The sequence below is a fragment of the Mustela lutreola genome, chromosome 5 (genome assembly GCF_030435805.1).
Source record: "Mustela lutreola isolate mMusLut2 chromosome 5, mMusLut2.pri, whole genome shotgun sequence".
NCBI lineage: Eukaryota > Metazoa > Chordata > Mammalia > Carnivora > Mustelidae > Mustela > Mustela lutreola.
In genome coordinates, this window is record NC_081294.1 from 126,258,058 (window position 1) to 126,281,105 (window position 23,048).

The 23,048-nt window shown below is 35.7% G+C and overlaps 1 protein-coding gene across 2 annotated transcripts in view; it reads right to left on the minus strand.

Moving 5' to 3' along the window:
* The window catches only part of SLCO6A1 (solute carrier organic anion transporter family member 6A1), a 90,854-nt gene that overhangs the window by 36,421 nt on the left and 31,385 nt on the right, over positions 1-23,048 (minus strand). For both annotated transcript variants that reach the window (XM_059175562.1, XM_059175560.1), the window contains exons 7-8: positions 11,703-11,847; positions 4,649-4,844 (exon numbers count right to left, since the gene is read on the minus strand). In XM_059175562.1, coding sequence (XP_059031545.1) covers positions 4,649-4,844; positions 11,703-11,847 — 341 coding nt within the window. The remainder of the gene's footprint in view (positions 1-4,648; positions 4,845-11,702; positions 11,848-23,048) is intronic.

Consider the following 23,048-nt stretch of genomic DNA (forward strand, 5'->3'; position numbering starts at 1 on the left):
CAATATTTCTTAAAAATGTTTTAGGAGTCTCTATAGGATTCCCAGTATATAAGCAGGTTAAGTCTACTTTCAAATAACACAATACCACTTCATGGGTAGTGAAGGTACCTTGTAAGAAAATATTCTCCATTCCTCCTTCCTCTTTTTTAAGATTTCTCTCATCTATTTCACAGTCCATAGACTTTAAACACTTAACATCTTATCGCCATTATTAGTTTGAACACAAGTCTTCAATTATACCAATTAAAAATAAAAAATGAAATATTATCCCTTCATTTATTCATTCTCTGGTATTGTTTCTTCATGAAAACTCAAATTTCTGACTCATATCATTTTTCTTTTTTCTGAAGGACTCCTTTAAATATTTCTTGCAATGTAAGTTACTTGCAAAGCATGTTTCTTTGTTCGTTTGCGTGGACTCAAATTTCTGACTCATACCATCTTTCTTTTATCTGAAGAACTTCCTTAAACATTTCTGGCAAAGCATGTTTACAATTCGTGTGGGTTTTTTTGTTTGTTTTTGTTTACCTGAGAATATATTTATTTCATGATTTTTGAAGGACAATTTCATTGCACATAGCATTCTAGGTTAATGATTTTTTTTTCAGTCCTTTAAATATTTCATTTCACTGTCTTCTTTTTTGTATGGTTTGTAAGATTAGTCTGAGATAAATAATCCTTAATCCTCTATCAGTGAGGTTTTGTTTCTTCTGGCTTCTTTCAGGATTTTGTCATTGTTTCCTGATTCTACAGGTTGAATGCCTAGTTGTATTTTTTATTTTTTTTCCGTCATGGTGTTCTCTGAGCTCCCTGGATCAGTAGTTTGGTGTTTGTTAATTCTGGACAATTCTCAGCCATTATTACTCCCTTCTTCTGTTCCTCTCTGTCCTTCTCTTTCTGGTGTTTGTTTTGCAATTGGTTTTAGCTTTGTAATTGCTACAGTTCTTGGACATTCTGTTTATTTTGGGTTGTTGGGGTTTTTTTTCATCTTTTTCTCTGTACTTTTCGGTTTAAGAAGTTTCTATTGACATATCTTCACAGTCACTGATACTTTCCTCAGTTTTCTCCAGTCTACTGATGAGCCCACGAAAGGATTTCTTCATTTCTCTTATGGTTTTTGCTTTCTGAAATTTACCTCTGATTTTTTCTTGAATTTGTATTTCTCTTATTATCTATTTTTGCTTTCATGTTGCACACTTTTTCCCATTAGAACCCTTGGCATATTAATCTTAGTTATTTTACGTTCCCAGTCCGATCATTCCCAAACCTGTGCCATACCTGAGTCTGGGTCTGACGCATGTTGTGCTTTTTCGGTTTGCACGTTTTCTTGCCCTCAGAATACCTTGTAATGTGTTTGTTAAAAGTCAGGCATTATGCATCATGTTAAAAAAAAAAAAGAGGTAAATTGGTCTTTTAATAAGAGGTTTTTATGTTTCTCTGTCTAGGAGTTAGGCTGTGTTTAAAGTTTGCTGTAGCAAGGTGGCAAAGGCCTCAGTTTCCCATGGTATCCTCATTCTGTCTTCCTAGTTGTCTTTGCGTTTCCCTAGAATCTTTTTATGAAACAGAGTGAGCCTTCCAGCTCTCTCAGTTGTGCTTCTCCGTTATAATGCTGGGGATCTACTGGTGTGGGGGTAAGATATTGCTGAGGGAAAGTGCTCTATAATCTTACATTTAAATCTTGGATTTGGGGGGCACATGGGTGGCTCAGTAGGTTAAGCCTCTGCCTTCAGCTCAGGTCATGGTCTCAGGGTCCTGGGATCGAGCCCCACTTTGGGCTCTCTGCTCAGTGGGGAGCCTGCATCCCCCTCTCTCTCTGCCTGCCTTTCTGCTACTTGTGATCTCTGTCAAATAAATAAATAAAAATCAAATCAAATCTTAGATTTTGTGTCTCTTTCCACCCCAGTGTGCCTGAGTCTCTAAGCTGTGACTTTCAGTTTTTCTGAGCCCCTTTTCTCCCTTCCCTTACGTTAGACAGGAAGGTTAGAGAGGGATTGACTTGTCTGATTACCCTCCTTTTTAAAGTTTGGCAGGGGAAACTCTGGTCAAGTAGTTTCCTACAGGGTAAGGCTTCTGTTACAGACAGTAGACTTCTCTTGGGCATATTTCACATGGTTATTTTCCCTCTTCTCCTGCCCAAACACAAGAGAATTTTCTTTCAGTTTCCACTCTGAGAACCTGGTAGGGCACCTGGGATGTTGGGATGTTTAGAGTCATGAGAGTGTGTGGGGTCCTCCTACCACTAAGTCTCCAGTAGATTTTAACTCTCAAGTTACTCCATGTTCTACCTCCAGCAAATGATTAAGTGCTGTTTAATATTCAGTTCCAATGGCTTCTGCTCCAGCAAACTATAACTCTCCCTACCTGCCTATCTCTCCACTTTGGGCCACAGCAGTTCACCCAGTCTGTCCTCTACTGTTAATTTTTTTTATCTGTTCAACCTCTTCCTTATTGTGAGGATGGGAGCGATGACTTATAAGCTCTTTACATACTGGAGTAGAAACTATAAGTCCTCTTGTTCTTTATTGTTTTTCACAACACTTACTAATATAAAAACAATCTTAGTGTGCAGACCATACAAAGACAGGAGATACAGATACAGATATCTAAACTATATGTATATATACTTACTTTTCTACTTCAAGCTGACATTTTGCCACGATACTTAAAATGTATAAGTGCTATAAGAGGTCCTTTTCTTCTCTCGCTTTATAGTTGTCAGATGTATGACATCTACAACCTTTGAAAAACTACACCAGACAATGTTATACTTCTCTTTCAGTAGTTATATATATTTTAAATGTAAGATGAAAAGTTAGTCTACTTACAAGTATATTTATCACTTGTTTTATTCCTCCTCTACCCTCCAGGTTCTCCTCTAGGATTATTTTGCTTCAGACTGAAAAAATACCTAATAATTTCTTTTAGAGCTAATAACAAATTTTACGAGTTATCCTTCACCTGAGGATATCTTTACTTCATTTTCATTCTTGAAGGCTATTTTCACTGGATAATAATTTTTAAGTCAACGTTTATTTTGGGGGGAGGGTTGTCGTTCAGCATTCTAAAGCTACTGTTTTACTCTCTTCTGAACCCGTGGTTTCTGAAGAGATATTCATAGTCATTTGTATTATTGCTTATATCAATACTGGTTTTTTTAATCCATTTGTCTATTTTTTTAAATTTTATTTTTTCCGTGTTCCAAGATTAATTGTTTATGCACTACACCCAGTGCTCCATGCAATATGTGCCCTCCTTAATACCCACCACCAGTCTCACCTAGCCCCACCTCCCCTCCAAAACCCTCAGTTTGTTTCTCAATATTGTTTCAACATTCTTTTTTGATCATGATGATCTCTGGATCCCCTGTGGTCTGTCCTATTGTCCATTTTGTCTGATAATTTTGGGTATTATCTTTTTTTTTAGAGTGTTGATTTTTTCTGCAGCTAGTTAAAGAGTGCTAGATGACAAAATTAATCCAATTAGAGACCAAATTAACTCCTGGATAGGCTATAGTACTTCTGGAAGGCCCTTACTCTCAGGTCTTAGCCTTACAGAGATATCAGAGAACAAGTAGTATTCATCACCGTTCCTCTTCCCAGTGTATGCTAAACTCACTCTCATCTACAGAGTATCACAGTACTGCTAGAATTTTCCTCTACTTTTTCTAAGATTTCTGCTTGATTACAGCTGCTTACATTCATAATTCAGCACTTGTACTGAGTACTGAGTGAAAACCCAAGAGTGTTGTGTCATTTGTCTCTCTCTCTCTCTCCTCTCTGATATCCTGCGCAGCCCTATTTTTGTGTCTCTAGGTTGACGCATCTGTCACAAATGTGTGCTGATTTCTTGTCATCTAACTAGATGCTTTTTGCCCAGACCTTTGCCCAAATTCTCAGCTTCTTCTCAATGTTGAGAGTTAGCAAATACCTCTAAAGTATCCAAATGCAAGAAGTTGCTTCTCTTCTTTAGGGTATGCCTTATTCCAAAATTTTGGCCTTTCAATTTCTATTTGCCTAAACAATCCTCTGATACCTTGAGACAAATCTTTTAAACTTGATTCAGTTCTGTATAGCTGTTCTCAGTGGGAGCATTGGTCGGCCACAAATTACTCCATTGTGGGTAGCAATGAAACTCTCGTTTTTTTTTACTTATTTTACTTGCTCTGTCCTTAGGTTTTCTATTTAAATTCTGTTCTGCTGTGTTTAATATCAATCTCTGCCAAGTTCTTTGAATTTTTGGTTAAAGGAGATATTACTTACACATACTTTCAGCTGTACTTCAGTTCTATTCTTTGATATCTATAAAAAGGCAGATATATCAATTCAGGAACACAAGGTAAGGCTTTGTATAGACAGTATTGTCTTTTAGTTGTTAGCCACTTAAATACAGAATATTACTTCTTGGTTCTGAATCATTTCAATGCCTTTTTTTTCTTTAGTACTTTATGCATAAACAGCCGTGTCTCAAGCTACCATCATGATATTTCTGCCCTTAATATGAAAGGTAAAAGTGTGCTTTATATTTATTTTACATGTTGAATAATTCTAAGAATGGCATAAACTTACAGAGTTACTAGATAATTATTAACTAACTGAGAAATACATTGTTGACTTGAATGTAAATATTCAATCTGCAAAATAATATTTACCCGGAATAATCTTCATTGATCCCAGCAAATGGTACTGGAGCACAGTTTATAAAAATTACAAACCCAAAGAAAATAAGTGATACAGCAGATGTAACCATTACAAATCTCATAAGGGCTTTACAAGACATGTGTAACGTGGAAACAATGATACCTCCCAGAAGCACGCCAAGTCCACCTGCTGGAAGTAAAACAAATCCTAAAAGAAAAAAGGAGGAAAAGAAAACAGTTTTTTAAAAAAAATAGCTGAAGATAGTACAGAACATTCATAGGTTGATACAATCCCCCAGCTCTAAACATAAATCAAATATAGATTTAAATAAAAAGACAATGAAATCTTAAAGGCATGATAAACATCTCAACAAACCTGAACCTTAAGAGAAGTACAAATTTGGGAGTAGGGCTAAACCTATAGGCCTAGTGGAACGATGGAGAAATTTTGCTCCTATGTGGTAACGACATCTAAGATAAACCCAGAACTTAATCCACGCAAAACAGAAGATGAGAACTGTCTTATTCAGAGCTATTATTGGATAGGTGTCTGGATTTATACCTTACAGCAAGAGACACGCCCATCACAAGAGTTCAGTAACAGAAACTTACTACCAAAAATTTAACTAAGCCACCCACTGATTCTATGAATGGGTGTACAATATTAACAATCTCACAACAAACTGAGAATTCAGAATAGTCACTATGAGAAATAGTCTTTTTTTCAATCAAGCATAAAGGATTAGATAGAGGTGAACAGGAGGAGGAAAAGAAAGAGGGAGAAGAAGACATGTAATTAGAAGATAGTCATATGAAAGTAGCACAGTAAATGCAAACATTGCTGTGATTTCCTTTGCTCCAAACATAAAGAAGTGGTAGATTTAGATAAGAATATAGCAAGAGAAATATATGGCAAAAAAAACAAAAAAAGTTCCACCAACATCAGATTAAATTTATTATCTTTGAAGGTCTGTGGGAGACTTGTAAGTAAGTAATTTTAGAATGTTCAAAAAGATAAATGAAAGTTTAACTTCCATAAAAAGAAGAAATAAAATTAAAAGATAAAGGAATGAAATAAGAGCAGATGAATAAAAAATAATAAACCTGGATATTTAAAACTCTAATTCCTAAAATAAAAACTAAAGTCCCAGACCAGAGATGTTTGAAAAGTTAATAGATTGGAAGAGAACATTGTATAATTCATGCACTATGTAATATTTTTTTAAAAAGAAGAGTGAAAGGAGAATAACCAAAATAAGTAATTAAAGGCAATGAGTACAGTAGAGAAATATGATAAACATTACCCAGTTGAACAAGGTCAAATTCAAAAGTAGTAAACCATGGTGACAGTATGCACCCTTGATATGATTTGATGCAAATGCCACTTTACTTCTGTGATCCTCCCTCTAAAACCCATAACTTTTGTATAATCACAGGTGGAAAAAAATCAGACAATTCCCAGTTAAGGAACATTCTAAAAAATACCTGACCAGCACTCTTCAAAACTGTCAAGATCATAAAAAACAGTGGAAGACTTAGAAACTGTCAAACCCAATAGACACCTAAGAGATATGATAACTAAATATGATGTATCCTGAATGAAATCTTGGGATAGAAAAAAGGACATTGTGTAAAAGCAAAGGAAATAAAAATGAGATACTAACTTCAGACAACAGGAAGAGGCACTACAAAATGCTTTACTGCACTTGTGAGAAGTATAATGGAATAAATTCTGGGGAATTATTTCCCCAGAAGTAATACATGAACAATTGAAACTGAGAATAAGAAATTTCCACCATTAAAAAAAAAAAAAAAACATTAGTTCTGGGAATAAAAGAACACTCCAACTACTGAGAACGATTAAGAGTAAATAATTGGGGGCGCCTGGGTGGCTCAGTGGGTTAAACCGCTGCCTTCAGCGCAGGTCATGATCTCAGGGTCCTGGGATCGAGCCCCGCATCGGGCTCTCTGCTCAGCAGGGAGCCTGCTTCCCTCTCTCTCTCTCTCTCTCTCTGCCTACTTGTGATCTCTGTCTGTCAAATAAATAAATAAAATCTTTAAAAAAAAAAAAAGAGTAAATAATTGAATCTATCCTAAGATAGACAGAAGGTAAGAAAACTTCATATCATCAAGAATAAAGAGAAATTGTAAAAATCTTCCAAACAGCATGTTACTTGCAAAAGAATAATTATAGCTAATTCATAAATGATAAAATTATCTAGACATGATATGAGCATATGCACTCACTCTTGAAGAGTGGGGCTAGTGAACTATCTCAGTGGATAGTTAAAACCTCCTGAACTAGACTAGACATGAACACATGCACTCACTCTTGAAGAGTGGGGCTAGTGAACTACCAGTGGATTGTTAAAATCTCCTGAACAAAACAAAGGGGATAAAATGAAAAAAAGAAATGAGTCTACTGAGAGAGAACAAGATAGTAGGGGGGAAAAGAAGCAAATTGAAAGGTAATAAACAAAGAAATGTAAGTAAGAAGTTAAAAGTTACTTAAAAATGTCAGAATCCAGGGATGCCTGGGTGTCTCAGTGGGTTAAGCCACTGCCTTTGGTTCAGGTCATGATCTCAGGGTCCTGGAATCAAGCCCGGCATCCTGGAATCAAGCCCGGCTCTCTGCTCAGTGGGGAGCAAAACTGCTTCCCTCTCCCTCTCTGCCTACTTGTGATCTCTCTCCCTGTCAAATAAATAAATAAAATATTTTTAAAAAGTCAGAATACCCAATAATGGTAAATGGATAAAGCTTAACTATTAAAAAGACAGATAATTAAATTGGGTATTTTTAAAGGAAAGTCTGAAAATAAAATACTAAAAAAATGTGCCATGAAATGTTGTTCATAAACCTATACATATTTAACATTGCATATAAATTTTGTTAAAATTGCCCGGGAAATTAAAAAAATCCATAAGCAAAGTATTTGGACTCAGCTTTCTCACAAAGTCCCAGCTTACAACATTACTAAAGATATGGAAACTATTACTCGATGTGAATAGTTATTTAAAAAGAAAAGCAAACCATATATTTAAACACTAAAAATCTCTTCTCAGTAAGACATGACTTGAGGGGCACCTGAGTGGCTCAGTGGGTTAAGCCTCTGCCTTCAGCTCAGGTCATGATCTCAGAGTCCTGGGATCGAGCCCCGCATCAGGCTCTCTGTTCAGCAGGGAGCCTGCTTCCCCCTTTCTCTCTGCCTGCCTCTCTGCCTATTTGTGATCTCTCTCTCTCTGTGTCAAATAAATAAAAAAATAAAATCCTAAAAAAAAAAAAAAAAAAAAAGTAAGACATGACTTAAATAAAAACATGATGAGAATCATAATTTTAAAAATACTTACAACAGAAAAATTAATGAAAATTACACCTAAAGTATGAGATACTATTAAGGAAAATCTATAAATAATTATATCACCATGATAAGGTTGTTAAGAGAATTACAGGAGCCCATATTTAATCGCTTAGAAAAGTGTTCAGCACAAAGTAAACATATGAATGTTTGAAAAAAGGTAGACATTCACAAATACCTTCATTAGAAAGCAAAAAAAAAAAAAAACTACAAATAAATAGAGGAGGGGCAATATTTATGAAGAAAATTGTGAGAAATGGAACTGAATCAGGAGACTTCAAAGGGTGAGAAGTAAGCCTGAAAGTAAGGAAGTCAAAAAGAGGCAAGCCACATTTTACCCCAGAATCCCAGAAATGAAGGACAATAGTACAATCACAAGCAGGAATGAGATAAAGGAAAAACAAGGGGAATGGATGGCAGTCTATATAAAATGTTTGAGCTCCAAGTCCTATCCCCATCCCCAAGCCATATAACTAACCCAGGGAAAGGCCCTTAGTTTATTCAGCTTGAACCCAACAAGTACAGATTTGGGAAAACCACAAACATTTGTGAGTACAAAACTGAGAACTCCACTCAGCTAGGAAAACATTGCCTGTCAGGCTATTGACCTAGGTGATAAGAAAATACTGGGCACAGGGAGTTCAACAATTAAGTGGCTAGCTCTTTAAAGTCTACCCCAAAAGGAAACAAGACAATTGGAAATTCAACCAATGCACAGAACTTCAACTCTGTAAAGATTTTACTGATGTACAGAAAAGTACACAAATCACAACTGTACATGCCGATGACTTTTCAAAGTGACTGTTCTTATGAAACTACCATCCAGATAAAAAATTTAATACTTCCAGAAGATCAAAGGCTCTTTTATGCACTTACAAGATTTTATAAAATATGGATCATAAAGTATGTATACATTAAGGCTTCTTTGTTTGTATGATGTTAGAAAAATTCGCTCATGTTTTTATACATGAAAACAGATGATGCCTTCTCATTGCTGAACAGCATTCTAAAATACTCATACACCACAACTTGTTCACTGTGATATTGTGAATAATGGTGCAACTTAAAAAATTCGTGTACATATCTTTTTGTAAATATTTGCACTTCCTCTAGGTATATCCTTAAGAGAGGAATTTAAGTCTGGTATGTAACATGGAGTAGAATTCCTGAAGGAGGGAATATATATATAAGTTCAGCTTTTCATGATACTACCAAACAGATATATAATGGTTAAACCAATTTACTTTCACTAGTAGGGAATGAAATGCTACCACTCCACATCCATGCCAACTTGCATCCCCCTTTTTTCATTTTAGCCATTGTGGTGAATTAATAATAGGATTGTGTTGTGGTTTTCATATGCATTTCCCTAAAAACCAATAGAGGTGAACCCACTTTCATATGAATATTGGCCAAGGGATAGCATCTTCTATTGAATACTTTTTCAAGTCTCTTGTCCATTTTTATTGAATTATCTGCCTGCTTGTGCTCTTTTTCTCTCTCTTCAAATAAATAAAATCTTTTTTTAAAAAATTAAAGCTACATTTTTGAGGGCATGCCCATGTATAATTGTTTCATCTACCTCACTGCTGTCACTATAAATGATCTCTTCACAACAACTATTTATACCACCTTTTCTTCTGGCTAGCATTCACATAGTAGAACTTTTCCTACCCTTTGACTTTCAGCCTTTTCAATGTCATCATATTTAAGGAGTGCCTCTTGCAAGTAACATACTAGATTGTCTGCTTAATCTGACAATCATTATTTACATGTTACATAATTACTGTCATATAAATTGGGCAGCAATTCTCCATGTAGCTCATGTTTCTGCATATCTAGCAAACAGAATCACTGACCGATCTTTGCCCTATCTCTTCAAAGATATTTGCACAGCCTTGGGTAATAGAGAGAGTGTTCTCAATAACAGAAGGAAGTTTGCTTATAGTTCTAGAAAACAGAGATTTTGTTCCTCCTGGAACTAAGAGAAGATACATGTACTGTCAAGTACAATAGAGATAATGTCTTCTTTTGGATCAAAAGATAAGCATGATTACTGTCTATTTTAAGATTTATGTTCCTCCAGAGTTGTCCCCACATTCACTAACTAACTTGTTTACACTGTGCCCTGGACTCCCAGATTTCGATGGATCCACCCTTCAGCCACATTTGCCTCAGTCCCAGTGTCTGCAGAAGTCTTCCCCAGAACACTGGTGCAAACCTTGCCAACACCATACCTCTCAACTCACATGTTTTAAGGGCCTCAGTCCCAGCAGCAGTAGGAGTGGTTAAAACCGTGTGCCCCACCCCAGCTGGGGACTTAACACTTGCCCACAACAGGTAAAGAGAGCCATTTCAGTTGGATGGACTGAAGGAAAAAGCAGCTGGGACACAAGAGCTGGGCACAAGCAACACACATAGGAAACAACCCTGAAGTGCCAGCTTCTGGTGAAGAGAGGACTCTGCACTGCAGAGCACTACAGGACCTCTTCTTCCTAAGGAGATACAGCTCCCTAACAAGAGAAATAGACACAGAGGGTTAGACAAAATGAGGAGACAGAGGAATATGTCCCAAATGAATAGCAGGACAAAACAAAACCACAGCAAGAGATCTAAGTGAAACAGATATAAGTAATATGCCTGATAGAGAAGTCAAAGTCATGATCATAAAGATACTCACTGGACTTGAGAAAAGAGTGGAGAATATCAATGTGAAAATACAAAAAAGGTTAAGATTCTCTCTATCTCCCTCTGCCCCCTCCCCACCTCTCTCTCTCTCTCTCAAAAAAAAAAAAAAAAAAAAAAAAAAAAAAGCATTTATATGTTGCCTACAAGACACACATTTCAGACACATTTAAAGATGTTCACCATCACTCACCATCAAGGAAATGTAAATTAAAACCACAACCAGATATCACCTCATACCTATCAGAATGGCTAGAATCAAAACAAGTGCTGACAAAGATGTGGAGGAAAAGGAACCCTTGTACACTGTTGGTGGGAATGCAAACTGATACAACCACCATGGAAAACAGTAGGGAAGTCCTCAAAAAATTAAAAATAGAATTATTTTATGATCAAGTAATTTCTCTACCAGGAATATTTCCAAAGAATACAAAAGCACTAATTTGGAGGGATATATGCCTCCCTATGTTTATTGTAGCATTATTTACAAAGCCAAATTATAGAAGCAGTCAAAGTGTCCACTAATAGACGGACGCATGGATAAAGACAATGTGAAATACATATACCATGGAATAAAAGAATGCAGTCTTGCCATTCACAACAGTATGGATGGTCCTAAAGGTTATAATCCTGAGCAAAATAAATCATTCAGAGAAAACAAATACCGAATGATTCCACTTATATGTGGAATTTAAGAAAAAAACAAATGAAAAAAAAAAAAGGGGAACAAAAAGCCAGACTCTAAATACAGGTGATAAGCTGGTGGTTGCCACAGGGAAGGTGGGTGGGGGAGTAGGTAAAATAAAGGAGATTAAAAGTACACTCATTGTGATGTGCATTGATGAACACTGAGTGATATATAGTAATATATAGCATTGAAAAATAATAAAATGAAATAAGATAAATGAAACTTCAGCAAATGATATTACTCCCACTTTATGCTTATTTCAAATATTTCATAAAAATATATAAGAAAATTTTATATAAAAACTTCAAAATGAGTATAATGAGCAGAAAAGGTCTACCTGCAATTTTAGTTGCTATAGGGCGTGTTAATGAAAACTGAGTTTCTATATACAAAGGCAAATATTCAGAAGCTCCAATAAAAACAAAAGATCCTGAAGCTTTAGTCAGAGCTAGGCATATTAATATTGGATTCTTCAACAGAACCTAAAATAGAAATGTTATACACAAATTATTTCATTTTGTTAGGTAAAGAAAAATAGATTTATTCACTCACATGTTAATGACAAATCAGCAAAAATTTTACCTTTCCCAATCTAAACTGAACATATATATAAATCAAAATCTGCTGTTCACCAAGATATAATATATAATAATATACTATTAAAGACATGTAGTATTTGAACCATTTTTATTCATTTGACCTCCATACCACCTATAATTTTTATTTGAGATTCTGGCAGTTTTCTACAAAAATAAGGAAATTTCTACAAAAATTAAGGAAAAATAGATATCATTAACCAGGTGTCTAGAATGTTCCTTTACCTTAGTTAATCTATTTCTTTCCTTAAGAAATCTTTTCACCTAACTAAAAAACAAAATGAAGATAACTTAAGCAACACACAAGGAAAATTACTAGTATTACTATTAAGATTCTATAACATTTTACTCCTGGGTATTCCACATACAGTGAAGTCACGTAAATTCTGCATTTGTTTTTAAAGATTTTATTTATTTATTTGGCAGATCACAAGTAGGCAGAGAAGCAGGCAGAGAGAGAGGAGGAAGCAGGCTCCCTGCTAAGCATAGAGCCTGATGAAGGGCTTGATCCCAGGACCCTCAGATCATGACCAGAGCCAAAGGCCGAGGCTTTAACACACTGAGCCACCCAGTTGCCCAAATTCTGCATTTTTTTAACTTACTCAGAAGTCTCAGGAGGATGTATAGTACTATTATACTATACATAGTAATTAACATGATAATAATTAACATTAAAATATAAACTTTCAAACTGATTTCTGTATTTCTTATATACTTATCTTTGAAACATTTCAGTGGCATTTTGTTTATATATTGTTAAATTAACTTAATTTTTTTTCTAATCGTAAACACCATTTAAAAAAAATCTAAACATATTCTCTGTATTAATCTAATTCATCTTCTGAGTGCTATCTAAATTTACATACTGTGATCCTACCATATTCATCTACTCCCACAAGTTAGGCTCACTTCAACTCCCACTGTCACAAACAAGACTATATTAAATGTGCCTGTGCGTGCACACTTAAGGACCAGAGTAGAATGTCTTTGGAAGTATATACCCCAGAACAGGATTGCTTGGGCATTAAGATGTACTATACACTTCATTCCATTATTTCTTTAAAATTTTTCCCAAAAATGTATCACTTTATAATCCCACCAATAATGAAGCAGAGTTTTCTATTTTCTTCATGTAGCAATTTATAATATTCACCACAGCAATATTTTCAGTTCCACATACCCTTGAGAACTTTGCCATTCCCCCATCAGGAGGCACTGAACTGGGAAAGTCCTCAATGGCTGTCTCAACAAAGAGATGCGGCATGACTTCTGAGGTTGGATCATAACACGACAATAGGACTTCTGCTGTATATGCTCACTCTCTCAGGACTCTGGCTTTGGGACTCTTTCACCATGTTGTGAGAAGTCAAGGCCAGATGGAGAGGCCATGTGTGGGTGTTCCAGCAAACAGCCAGTATCGATAGCTCACAGTTAAGTAAACAAGCCATCAGGGGATTTTATCCCCCAGACTTCACTTTAATTGACAAATAGAGCTGAGCGGAGTAAGCCCTGACAAAGCTGCAGATTAATGAGCAAAATCATGTTCTATTATTTAAGCCACTAAGTTTTGGGGTGGTTTGTCACGTAGCAATAGATAAGTAGTACACTCCATGTAATCAGCAACACTTGGTATTATCAGCAGGCTTTTAAAATTTTGCCATGCTGATGGATATAAAGTCATACCACAATGCTTTATATGGTACTTTCCTAAATTCAAGTCCAACTGAGCATTTCTTCATGTAATTCATAGCTATTTAGACTTGGTTATTGTGTGTGAACTGCTTATTCATATTTTTATTAGGCTTCCTAAAATTTTTGTATAGATTTTCCAGGAATTCCTTATTTATTCTAATTACTAATCTCTTGTTACATTGAGAGATGTTACTCATCTTTTTTTTTTTTTTTTTTTAAGATTTTACTTATTTATTTGACAGAGATCACAAGTAGGCAGAGAGGCAGGCGGTGGGGGCGGGGGGCAGGCTCCCTGCTGAGCAGAGAGTCCCATACAGGGCTCCATCCCAGGACCCTGAGATCATGACCTAAGCCAAAAGCAGAAGCTGAACCCACTGAGCCACCCAAGCTCCCCTGTTACCCAACTTTTAACATTGTCTGCAGTTTCCTTCATAGAACAGAACTTTAATCCACTAATTTTTACTTTGTATTTTACACTATTACAACCTTGCTTAACTTTTCCTACCTCTATGTCACAAGATACTTCTTTCATGGGTTAGCATTAACTGTGCTGGGTTTTTTTTTTTCCTAGTCACGTTTTATTAACCTGTAAATCACCTTTGTGTATCATATGAAGTAGTGGTCCAACTTCATTTCACCATACAGAGAATCAAATTTATCATCACATTTACTGAACTATATCATTGTACTGCCTCCCCTATCAGATAGCAAGTTTTTATATATATTAATCTGTTGCTGAGTTCTGTCTTTTGTTTCACAGGTCTATACCATGATCTTATAGGAAACGGCAATCTGTATTAGGTATAACAGGTAGAATAAGGAACAGAAAACCTCGCTTTTATCTTGGCCCTGCAACTGATTTTTGAAACAACAATTAGCAAGTCACATCTCTCTATATTCCATTTTTAGGGAGTATTATATAATAGTAGATGCAGGAATGGTGTTTTAGTCAGGTACATGAGATATTTTTATATTCTTAACCTCGGTTCAGCTACCTGTGTGTGTGTGTGTGTGTGTGTGTGTGTGCATCAAAGATACAGATGCCTTTGGAAAAATTACTCATCCTCTTTAAATTATTGCTTGATGATCTATAAACTAGAAATGATAATATATATATATCCAGGTAATCATGAGAATGGAATATATGTAATAATTTAATTTCTGGCAACTAGAAATTACCCAGGAAAGAATACACATCATTTTCATAATTTATAAAGTAAGAGGGTCACACTAGATTAGGAGATTTGTTGTTTACAAACTGTAGTGTGCTTTGAATCGTTGGGATGGTGTAAAACACAGATTACCAGGTCCTACTTTCAGTTTCTGATTCAGTAGGTTTGGAGCACAGCCCAGGAATTTGCAGTTTTAGCAGATTCCCAGGCAATGATGAGGATAGTGGTGGCCTGGGAGCCACACTAAGAACCACTGCACTAGATAATTTTTGTGTTTGAACTTTTTAGAATTAAAATGAACAGGTTAATCCAGTTGATGAGACTTACTATAATGTTATACAGTAAAGTGAAAAAGCCAAAAACACTGAGTAGCTGAATAATTCAGCACTCCTAAAGAAACAGAAGATTATTCAGAAGCAAATGGCAGCTTATCTGGTCTGCTCTCTAGTGGGCATTCCATTGTTTTGTCTTAATTGCTACAAAGACCCAGATATTCAGCTTCTTTCCATCAGCTGTGTGCTTATATCTACTTCTATTACATTTGAACTACATTATATAGAGCATGGCAACTCTGCACAAGGAAACACTTCTGGGCACTTTATTCAGAAAGGGCTACAGGCACTTTACTTAGAAAGACACTGTGAGCATAGCAAACACTCAGACTACAATAGACCCTTCCGAAAAAGTATCTAGGCTTTCTTCATTTTAAAAAAGTCTATTTTGGGTGGCTGGGTCGGGTGCCTGGGTGGCTCAGTGGGTTAAGCCTCTATCTTTGGCTCAGGTCATGATTTCAGGGTCCTGGGATCAAGCCCCGCATCGGGCTCTCTACTGAGCAGGGAGGCTGCTTCCCCCTCTCTCTGCCTGCCTCTCTGCCTACTTGTGATTTCTGTCTTTCAAATAAATAATTAAAATCTTCAAAAAATGTATTTTTTTCTTAAATATAAATACAGGAGGCAAAGACAAAGGCCAGACAGAAAACCAGTATTTAAGGCATTTTATGTAATAAAATCAGACTTAATGTACTGAAAAAGAAAAGAAGAAATCAAATCTTCATAGTAGCAGATAATTCATGCAACAACCATTTCTTATAGTACTGTGGGCCTCAGCCCTACTCCACCACAGTTTTATCTAAAACCATGGTCTTTACCACACCAGAGGGGGTTCATGCTGGTCTGGGATGCATGCTTTCAAATGGTAACCAACCAAAATAGTACTCCTGCATGTACTTACTCACTAAGAGTAGGAAACAAGGACAGGATCAGCAAAATATAAGGTAAATGGTATAGTAGACACAGACAAGTAGACTGAGACACAGGACAGGTTTCAAGTAGCAGTGGGAAACAAATGTTAATGAGGAAACTGAGGCAGAGGAATGCTGCAGGAAGGAAAGAGCTCCTAAAGACCCAACCAAGATTCATTGAAGATGTGGTATGCAGTGTCCCAATTAATTATGGAGCTTCTTCTTTTAGGTGATAGAAGCATTAATCTATTTTCTACCCTAATCAAAGTAGTATGACAGGAGACAATGATCTTGCCAGTAAAAGGCCTTCATATCGGCAAATAGAAGGAAAACATAAGTTGAAGAGGATTCCAATAAACTTCTTGGAATTATTCAAGTGTTTTACTTGATCAATTAACTTCTCCCTTTCTCTCATCTTGGTTCCTCATGAAGAACATCTACAATTAGCCATAGAAAATCAATGATGGTTATCTTTATTAAATCTGTCAATAAGAGTAAAATAACTCACCTAGAAAAGGCTGTTTTTCCAAGTTTAAAAATGTTTCAGCCCTCTATCCTGAAATCTCACTTACTCTGCTTCTACAAACAACAATTTATTTCATCAAACCTAGTAGATGGATCAGAAACTGAAAATAGTACATGAAGTCCTGATATAAATACAAGTAATAACTATATTTTTAAAAATCTTACTTGTGTCAAACGTATATTGATTCTAGTTTCTATGATAGCAGTTCACCTGTTTTCCAAGGAAATTCAATATTTTGACCACCAATAGCATAATATCTAAATAATTGGACACTAGTTGCCTTTGACGTATTCTGTCAACCATTTCTAGTCACAAAACTAATGAGTAACACTTTAAATTCAATTTGTCCTATATAGCTCAAAAAGTTCTTTCATGTCATAATATTCATTAACAAGTCTTCATTCACTGGAGTTCTAGTATATAACTGTCTTCTCTGTTAATAAGGTATAAGACTTAAGGCATGAGAAAGAAAGAGAAGGTAAAGGTGTTGATCTCTCTGCTCTATACATTTAAAAAGTTTTCTCCTATAAAATTTATTCTTTACCTACTTCTAGCCAGTCATAATTTCATTTTTTTCTTTTCCCTGATTTATTTCCCTAATTACTAAGCTTTCTATTTTTATTCTTTTGAAATATATTTTTAATCCATTATATTCTGAGAGCTATGGATAGTTATTGCTCTTTTTTTTTGGCATTCTACAACAAAATATTTTTGAAACATTTTCAAATTTACACATTAACATTTCACTAATTCACATGCTTAATCTATTTAATCTATTTTTTATTATGTTGTTAGTCACCATACAATAGTACTCCTATATGTGTACAGGGGTTTTTGATGTAGTGTTCCATAATTCATAGTTTGCATGTAATACCCAGTGCTCTATGCAATATGTGTTCTCCTTAATACCTATCACCAGGCTCACCCATCCCCCCACCCCCTTCTGCTCTAAAACCCTCAGTTTCTTTCTTGGAGTACATAGTCTCTCGTGGTTCCTCTCCCCCCCTATAATTTCCCCCCTTCATTTTCCCTTCCTTCTTCTAATGTCCTCCATGCTATTCCTTATGTTCCACAAATAAGTGAAACCATATGATAATTGACTTTCTCTGCTTGACTTATTTCACTTAGCATAATCTCCTCCAGTCCCACCCATGCTGATACAAAAGCTGGGTACTCGTCTTTTCTGATGGCTGAGTAATATTCCGTTGTATATATGGACCATATCTTCTTTATCCATTCATCTATTGAAGGGCATCTTGGCTCTTTCCACAGTTTGGCTATTGTAGCCATTGTTGCAATGAACATTGGGGTGCAGATGACCCTTCTTTTCACTATATCTGTATCTTTCGGGGTAAATACCTAGTAGTGCAATTGCAGGGTCATAGGGTAGCCCTATTTTTAAATTTTTGAGGAACCTCCACACTGTTTCCCAAAGTGGCTACACTAACTTGCATTCCCACCAACAGCATAAGAGGGTTCACCTTCTATTCTTGAGCTTAAACCCATTGACTTTTTATTTGTAACTTTTCACCTCATGGATATTATAATGTTTTTTTTTTTTTTTACTTTTTTTTCTTCAAATTTTTATTTAAATTCTAGTTGGGGCACCTGGGTGGCTCAGTGGGTTAAAGCTTCTGGCTTCAGCTCAGGTCATGATCCCAGGGTCCTGGGATCAAGCCCCACATCGGGCTCTCTGCTTGGTGGGGAGCCTGCTTTCCCCCTCTCTCTCTGCCTACTTGTGATCTCTGTCTGTCAAATAAATAAATTTTTTAAAAAATATTAAAAAAATAAATTAAATAAATTCTAGTTAATTAACATAAAGTACAACATTGTTTCAGGAGTAGAGTTCAGTGATTAATCACTTACACACAACACCCAGTGCTCATGATAACAACTGCCCTCCCTCCTTAACACCCATCACCCATTTAATTCATCCCCTTCCCACTTCCCTCCATCAATCTTGTTTGTTCTCTATCTTTAAGAGTCTCTAATAATTTGTCCCCCCCCCTCCTTTTTACCCTTCCCATATGTTCATATATTTTGTTTCTTAAATTCCATGTATGGCATTGTCTTTCTCTGACTGACTTATTTCACATAGCATAATACACTGTATCTCGATCCACGTGATTGCAAATGGCAATATATCATTCTTTTGATGGCTGAGTAATATTCCCGTGTGTGTGTGTGTGTGTGTGTGTGTGTGTGTACACCACATTTTCTTTACCATTCATCAGCTGATGGACATTTGGTCTCTCTCATTATTTTGGCTATTGATGATAATGCTGGTATAAACATCAAAGTGCATATGCCCCTTTGAATCTGTATTTTTTTAAATCCTTTGGGTAATGCCTATAATGCAATTGCTGGGTTATAGGATAGTCCTTTTCTTAGCCTTTTTTTTTTTTTGTAAGATTTATTTATTTATTTGAGAGAGAGAGAGAGCAAGCAGAAGGAGAGAGAAAAAGACTCCCCACTAAGCAGAGAGCCCGATGTGGAGCTCAATCCCGGGACTCTGAAATCATGTCCTGAGCTGAAATCAACAGTTGGACACTTAACTGACTGGGCCACCCAGGCATCCCTATTTTTAACTTTTTGAGGTACCTCCATACTGTTTTCCAGAGCAGCTGCTCCAGTTTGCATTCCCACCAAGAGTGCAAGAGGGGTCCCTTTTCCCTACAGCTCACCAAAATCTTTTAGTTCCTGTGTCATTAGTTTCAGCCATTCTGACAGGTGTGAGGTGGTATCTTGTCATGGTTTTGATTTGCATTTCTCAGTGATGAGTGATGTTGAGCATATTTTCATGAGTCTGTTAGCCATCTGTATGTCTTCTTTAGAAAAATATCTATTCATGTCTTCTGTCCATTTCTTAACTGGATTATTTGGGTTTTGGGTGTTGAGTTTGGTAAGTTCTTCATAGATTTTGGATACTAGCCCTTTATCAGATATGTCATTTGCAAATATCTTCTCCCATTCCACGGGCTACATTTTAGTTTTGTTGATTGTTTCCTTTGCTGTGCAGAAGCTTTTTATCTTGACAAACTACCAATAGTTTATTTCTGTTTTTGTTTCCCTTGCCTTCAGTGATGTGTTCAGTAAGAAGTTGCTACCATTGATGTCAAAGAAGTTGCTGCTTGTTCCTCCTCTAGGATTCTGATGAATTGCTTTCTCACATTTAGGTCATTCATCCATTTTTTAATTTACTTTTGTGTGTAATGTACAAAGTGGTCCGATTTCCTTCTTCTGCATATTGTTGTCAGTTTTTCCAATACAATTTGTTGAAGAGACTGTCTTTTTTCCAGTGGATATTCTTTCCGGCTTTGTTGAAGATTAGCTGACCTTATAGTTGTGGATCCATTTTGGGGTTTTCTGTTCTGTTCTTTTGATCTGTTGATATGGGGAAGCAAATGTCCTAAATGTTCTAAAATCTACATATAGACATGTAATATTGAGATCCAACAGATCTTAATATTAAGACAGTATGCCAGTACCATACTGTCTTGATAGCTACAGCTTTACAGTATAGTTTGAAGTCCCGAATCATGATGCCTCCAGCTTTGCTTTTGTTTTTCAAGATTGCTTTTGTTACTCTGTGGCTTTGTGGTTCCATACACATTTTAGGATTATTTGTTCTAATGCTGTGAAAAATGTTGGTGGTATTTTGATAAGGGTTGTGTTAAATATGTAGATTGCTTTGGGTAGTATACATATTTTAATAATATTTGTTCTTCCAATTCATGAGCATGGAAGACCTTTCTATTTCTTTGTGTCATCTTCAGTTTCTTTTATAAGTGTTCTATAGTTTTCAGAGTACAGATCTTTTACCTCCTCTTTGGTTAGGTTTATTCCTATCTTGTGTTTTTTGGTGCAATTGTAAATAGGATCAATTACTTGATTTCTCATTCTTCAGCTTCATTGTTAGTGTATAGAAATGCAACAAATTTCTGTACATTGATTTTGTATCCTGCAACTCTGCTGAATTCATGTATTAGTTCTAGCAATTTTTTGGTGGAATCTTTTGGATTTTCTACATAAAGTGTCCTGTCCTCTGCAAATAATGAAAGTTTACTTCTTGTCAACTTAGATTCTTTTTATTTCTTTTTGTTGTCTGATTGTCAAAGGCTAAAGACTTCTAATACTATGTTAAATAGAAATGGTGAAATAGACATCTCTGTCTTGTTCCTAAACTTAGAAGAAAAGCTCTCAGTTTTTCCCCAATGGTATTAGTTGTGGGTCTTTCATACATGGCCTTTATAATGTTGAGGCATGTTCCATACACACCCATTTTGTTGAGGGTTTTTTATCAAAAATGGATGCTGTATTTTGTTAAACACTTCTTCTGCACCTATTGAGAGGACCATATCATTCTTCTCTTTTTATTAATGTAATATATCATGTTGATTGTTTTGCAAATATTGAACCACCCTACACCCCAGGAATAAATCCCACTCAATCATGGTGAATAATTCTCTTAATGTTGGATTTGATTTGCTAAGATATTATTAAGGATTTGCAATGGATATTACAACTTTATAAATATATTAAATATTTTGTCTCTGTTCTGGCTTTTTAGCTTTTATTTATGTCTATTTTATCTATTTTAAAATTAAAATTATCTTTACTGAATCTAAATAAAACTCTTTTCTTTCCTTAATTGATGAATTTTCTTAAATATATAAGTAAGGACCAGCAAGATATATGGTGATAGTAGAGAGAATACATTCTAAAACTAGATAGTTCTCTGGATCCTTTAAATAAAAATTTATGACAAGAAAACTCTTTTTTTAGAAAAAAAAAAAACCTACACCTAAAAAAATCAGGAGATTTTTACCCACTGTTCAATTCCTTACATGAATTCTTACATTCCTTATGTGAATTCTTTAATGACCTGCATTGCTTAATTAACTCACGAGTAACCACCAACCTAATAGAAATCACTGGCTGACTCACTTAGGATCAGAGAAGAAATACCCTACTCAAATTTCACCAAAATGTAAAATAAAATAAAAAGAATAATCTCACCAACATGGCTTAATAGATACATTTTGCTGAGAAATAGCTTTGGCAGGTGCTAAGTCACGAAACAAGGCAAACAGTGGGAACTTTTCTAATCTAGTAGGTTCACTAAAGTATGGCCCATTTTCCTCTGTTTTCTTACCTAAAGGCAAGAGCCTAGATACATAAGCTTTCTGTTGGATCTTAATATTACATGTCTATATGTAGATTTTAGAACATTTGCTTGCCCATATTTTAGGTTTTAATTTATTTTCTTTCTTTCTTAAGGTTCAAGAACCTCAAATCATATTCCTGTGTGAAAGGTTTACCTTTTTCCTTCTACAAACCATTGTCAATAGCCCTGAATTTACAAATGCCAAGTAATTCTTTAGATGGTTCTTGCAACTGGGTCTCATATACTACAGCTGAATAAAAAATAACCATTTATAATACCGAGAGAAAACTACCTGTTAACAACACCCAAATCATACTGCCTTTTCAATTCTTATCCCACTCTAACCTGTTTTTTACATAAAACCATGTTTTAAAGTTCTTAAAACATTATTCCCTTATGTACATTAGTGACTTCCTGTTGTGTTAAAAACAAAATCTGAAGTTCTCATCATGTCCCACAAGGACCTTCAAGAGCTAGCCTCTGCTTGTCTCTCCAACCCAGTATATTCTTTCACTCTGCCCACCAAGGAACCATGCTCTAAACATACAAGTATTCTCTAAACTGAATGTAGCCAAAACTCTGCCGTCTCAAGCTGTTTCCACATGTGTTTCTTATGCCTGGAATTTTCTTAATGACCATTCTTTGCATGAGTAATTCCTTCTCTTGCTTTAGGGTTTTCCATTTAAAAGCTCCTGGTTGGTGAAGCTGACTTTGACCCAATTCCATTTTACATGGAATTTCCTCTACATAATTGTTAATCACTTGCTTTTAATCTGTAATTTTTTTAAGATCTAAGACCCACATAAGAACATGGCTCCATAGGGCCATGGGTGTTAGAATTATATCTTCAATGCCGTTCTGCCCACAACATAAAGGATAAAGTTATGAAAAGGAGAAGAGGAAGCAAATTGAATATAGAATCACTATTTAGAAGCTGGGTTTTTTTCAGGGCGCTGGGGGGCTCAGTCGGTTGAGCATCGGACTCTCAGTTTCAGCTTAGATCATAATCACAGGGTCGTGAGATGGAGCTCCATGGCCCACTCCATGCTGAGCATGGAGTCGGCTTGAGATTCTTTGCCTCTCCGCCCCCTTCTGCTCCTCCTCTGCTTGCACTCACATACTCTCTGTCTCTTACGCTCTCAAATAAATAAAATCTAAAAAATTTTAAAAAGAAGTTGAGTTTTTAAATCCCTCTATGTCTATATCGTAGGTCTTGTTTCTTACCTAGAGAAGCAAAGATTTCTTCTCCATTGGATACTGAGGTATTTTCCATAAAATATGATGTTTGCA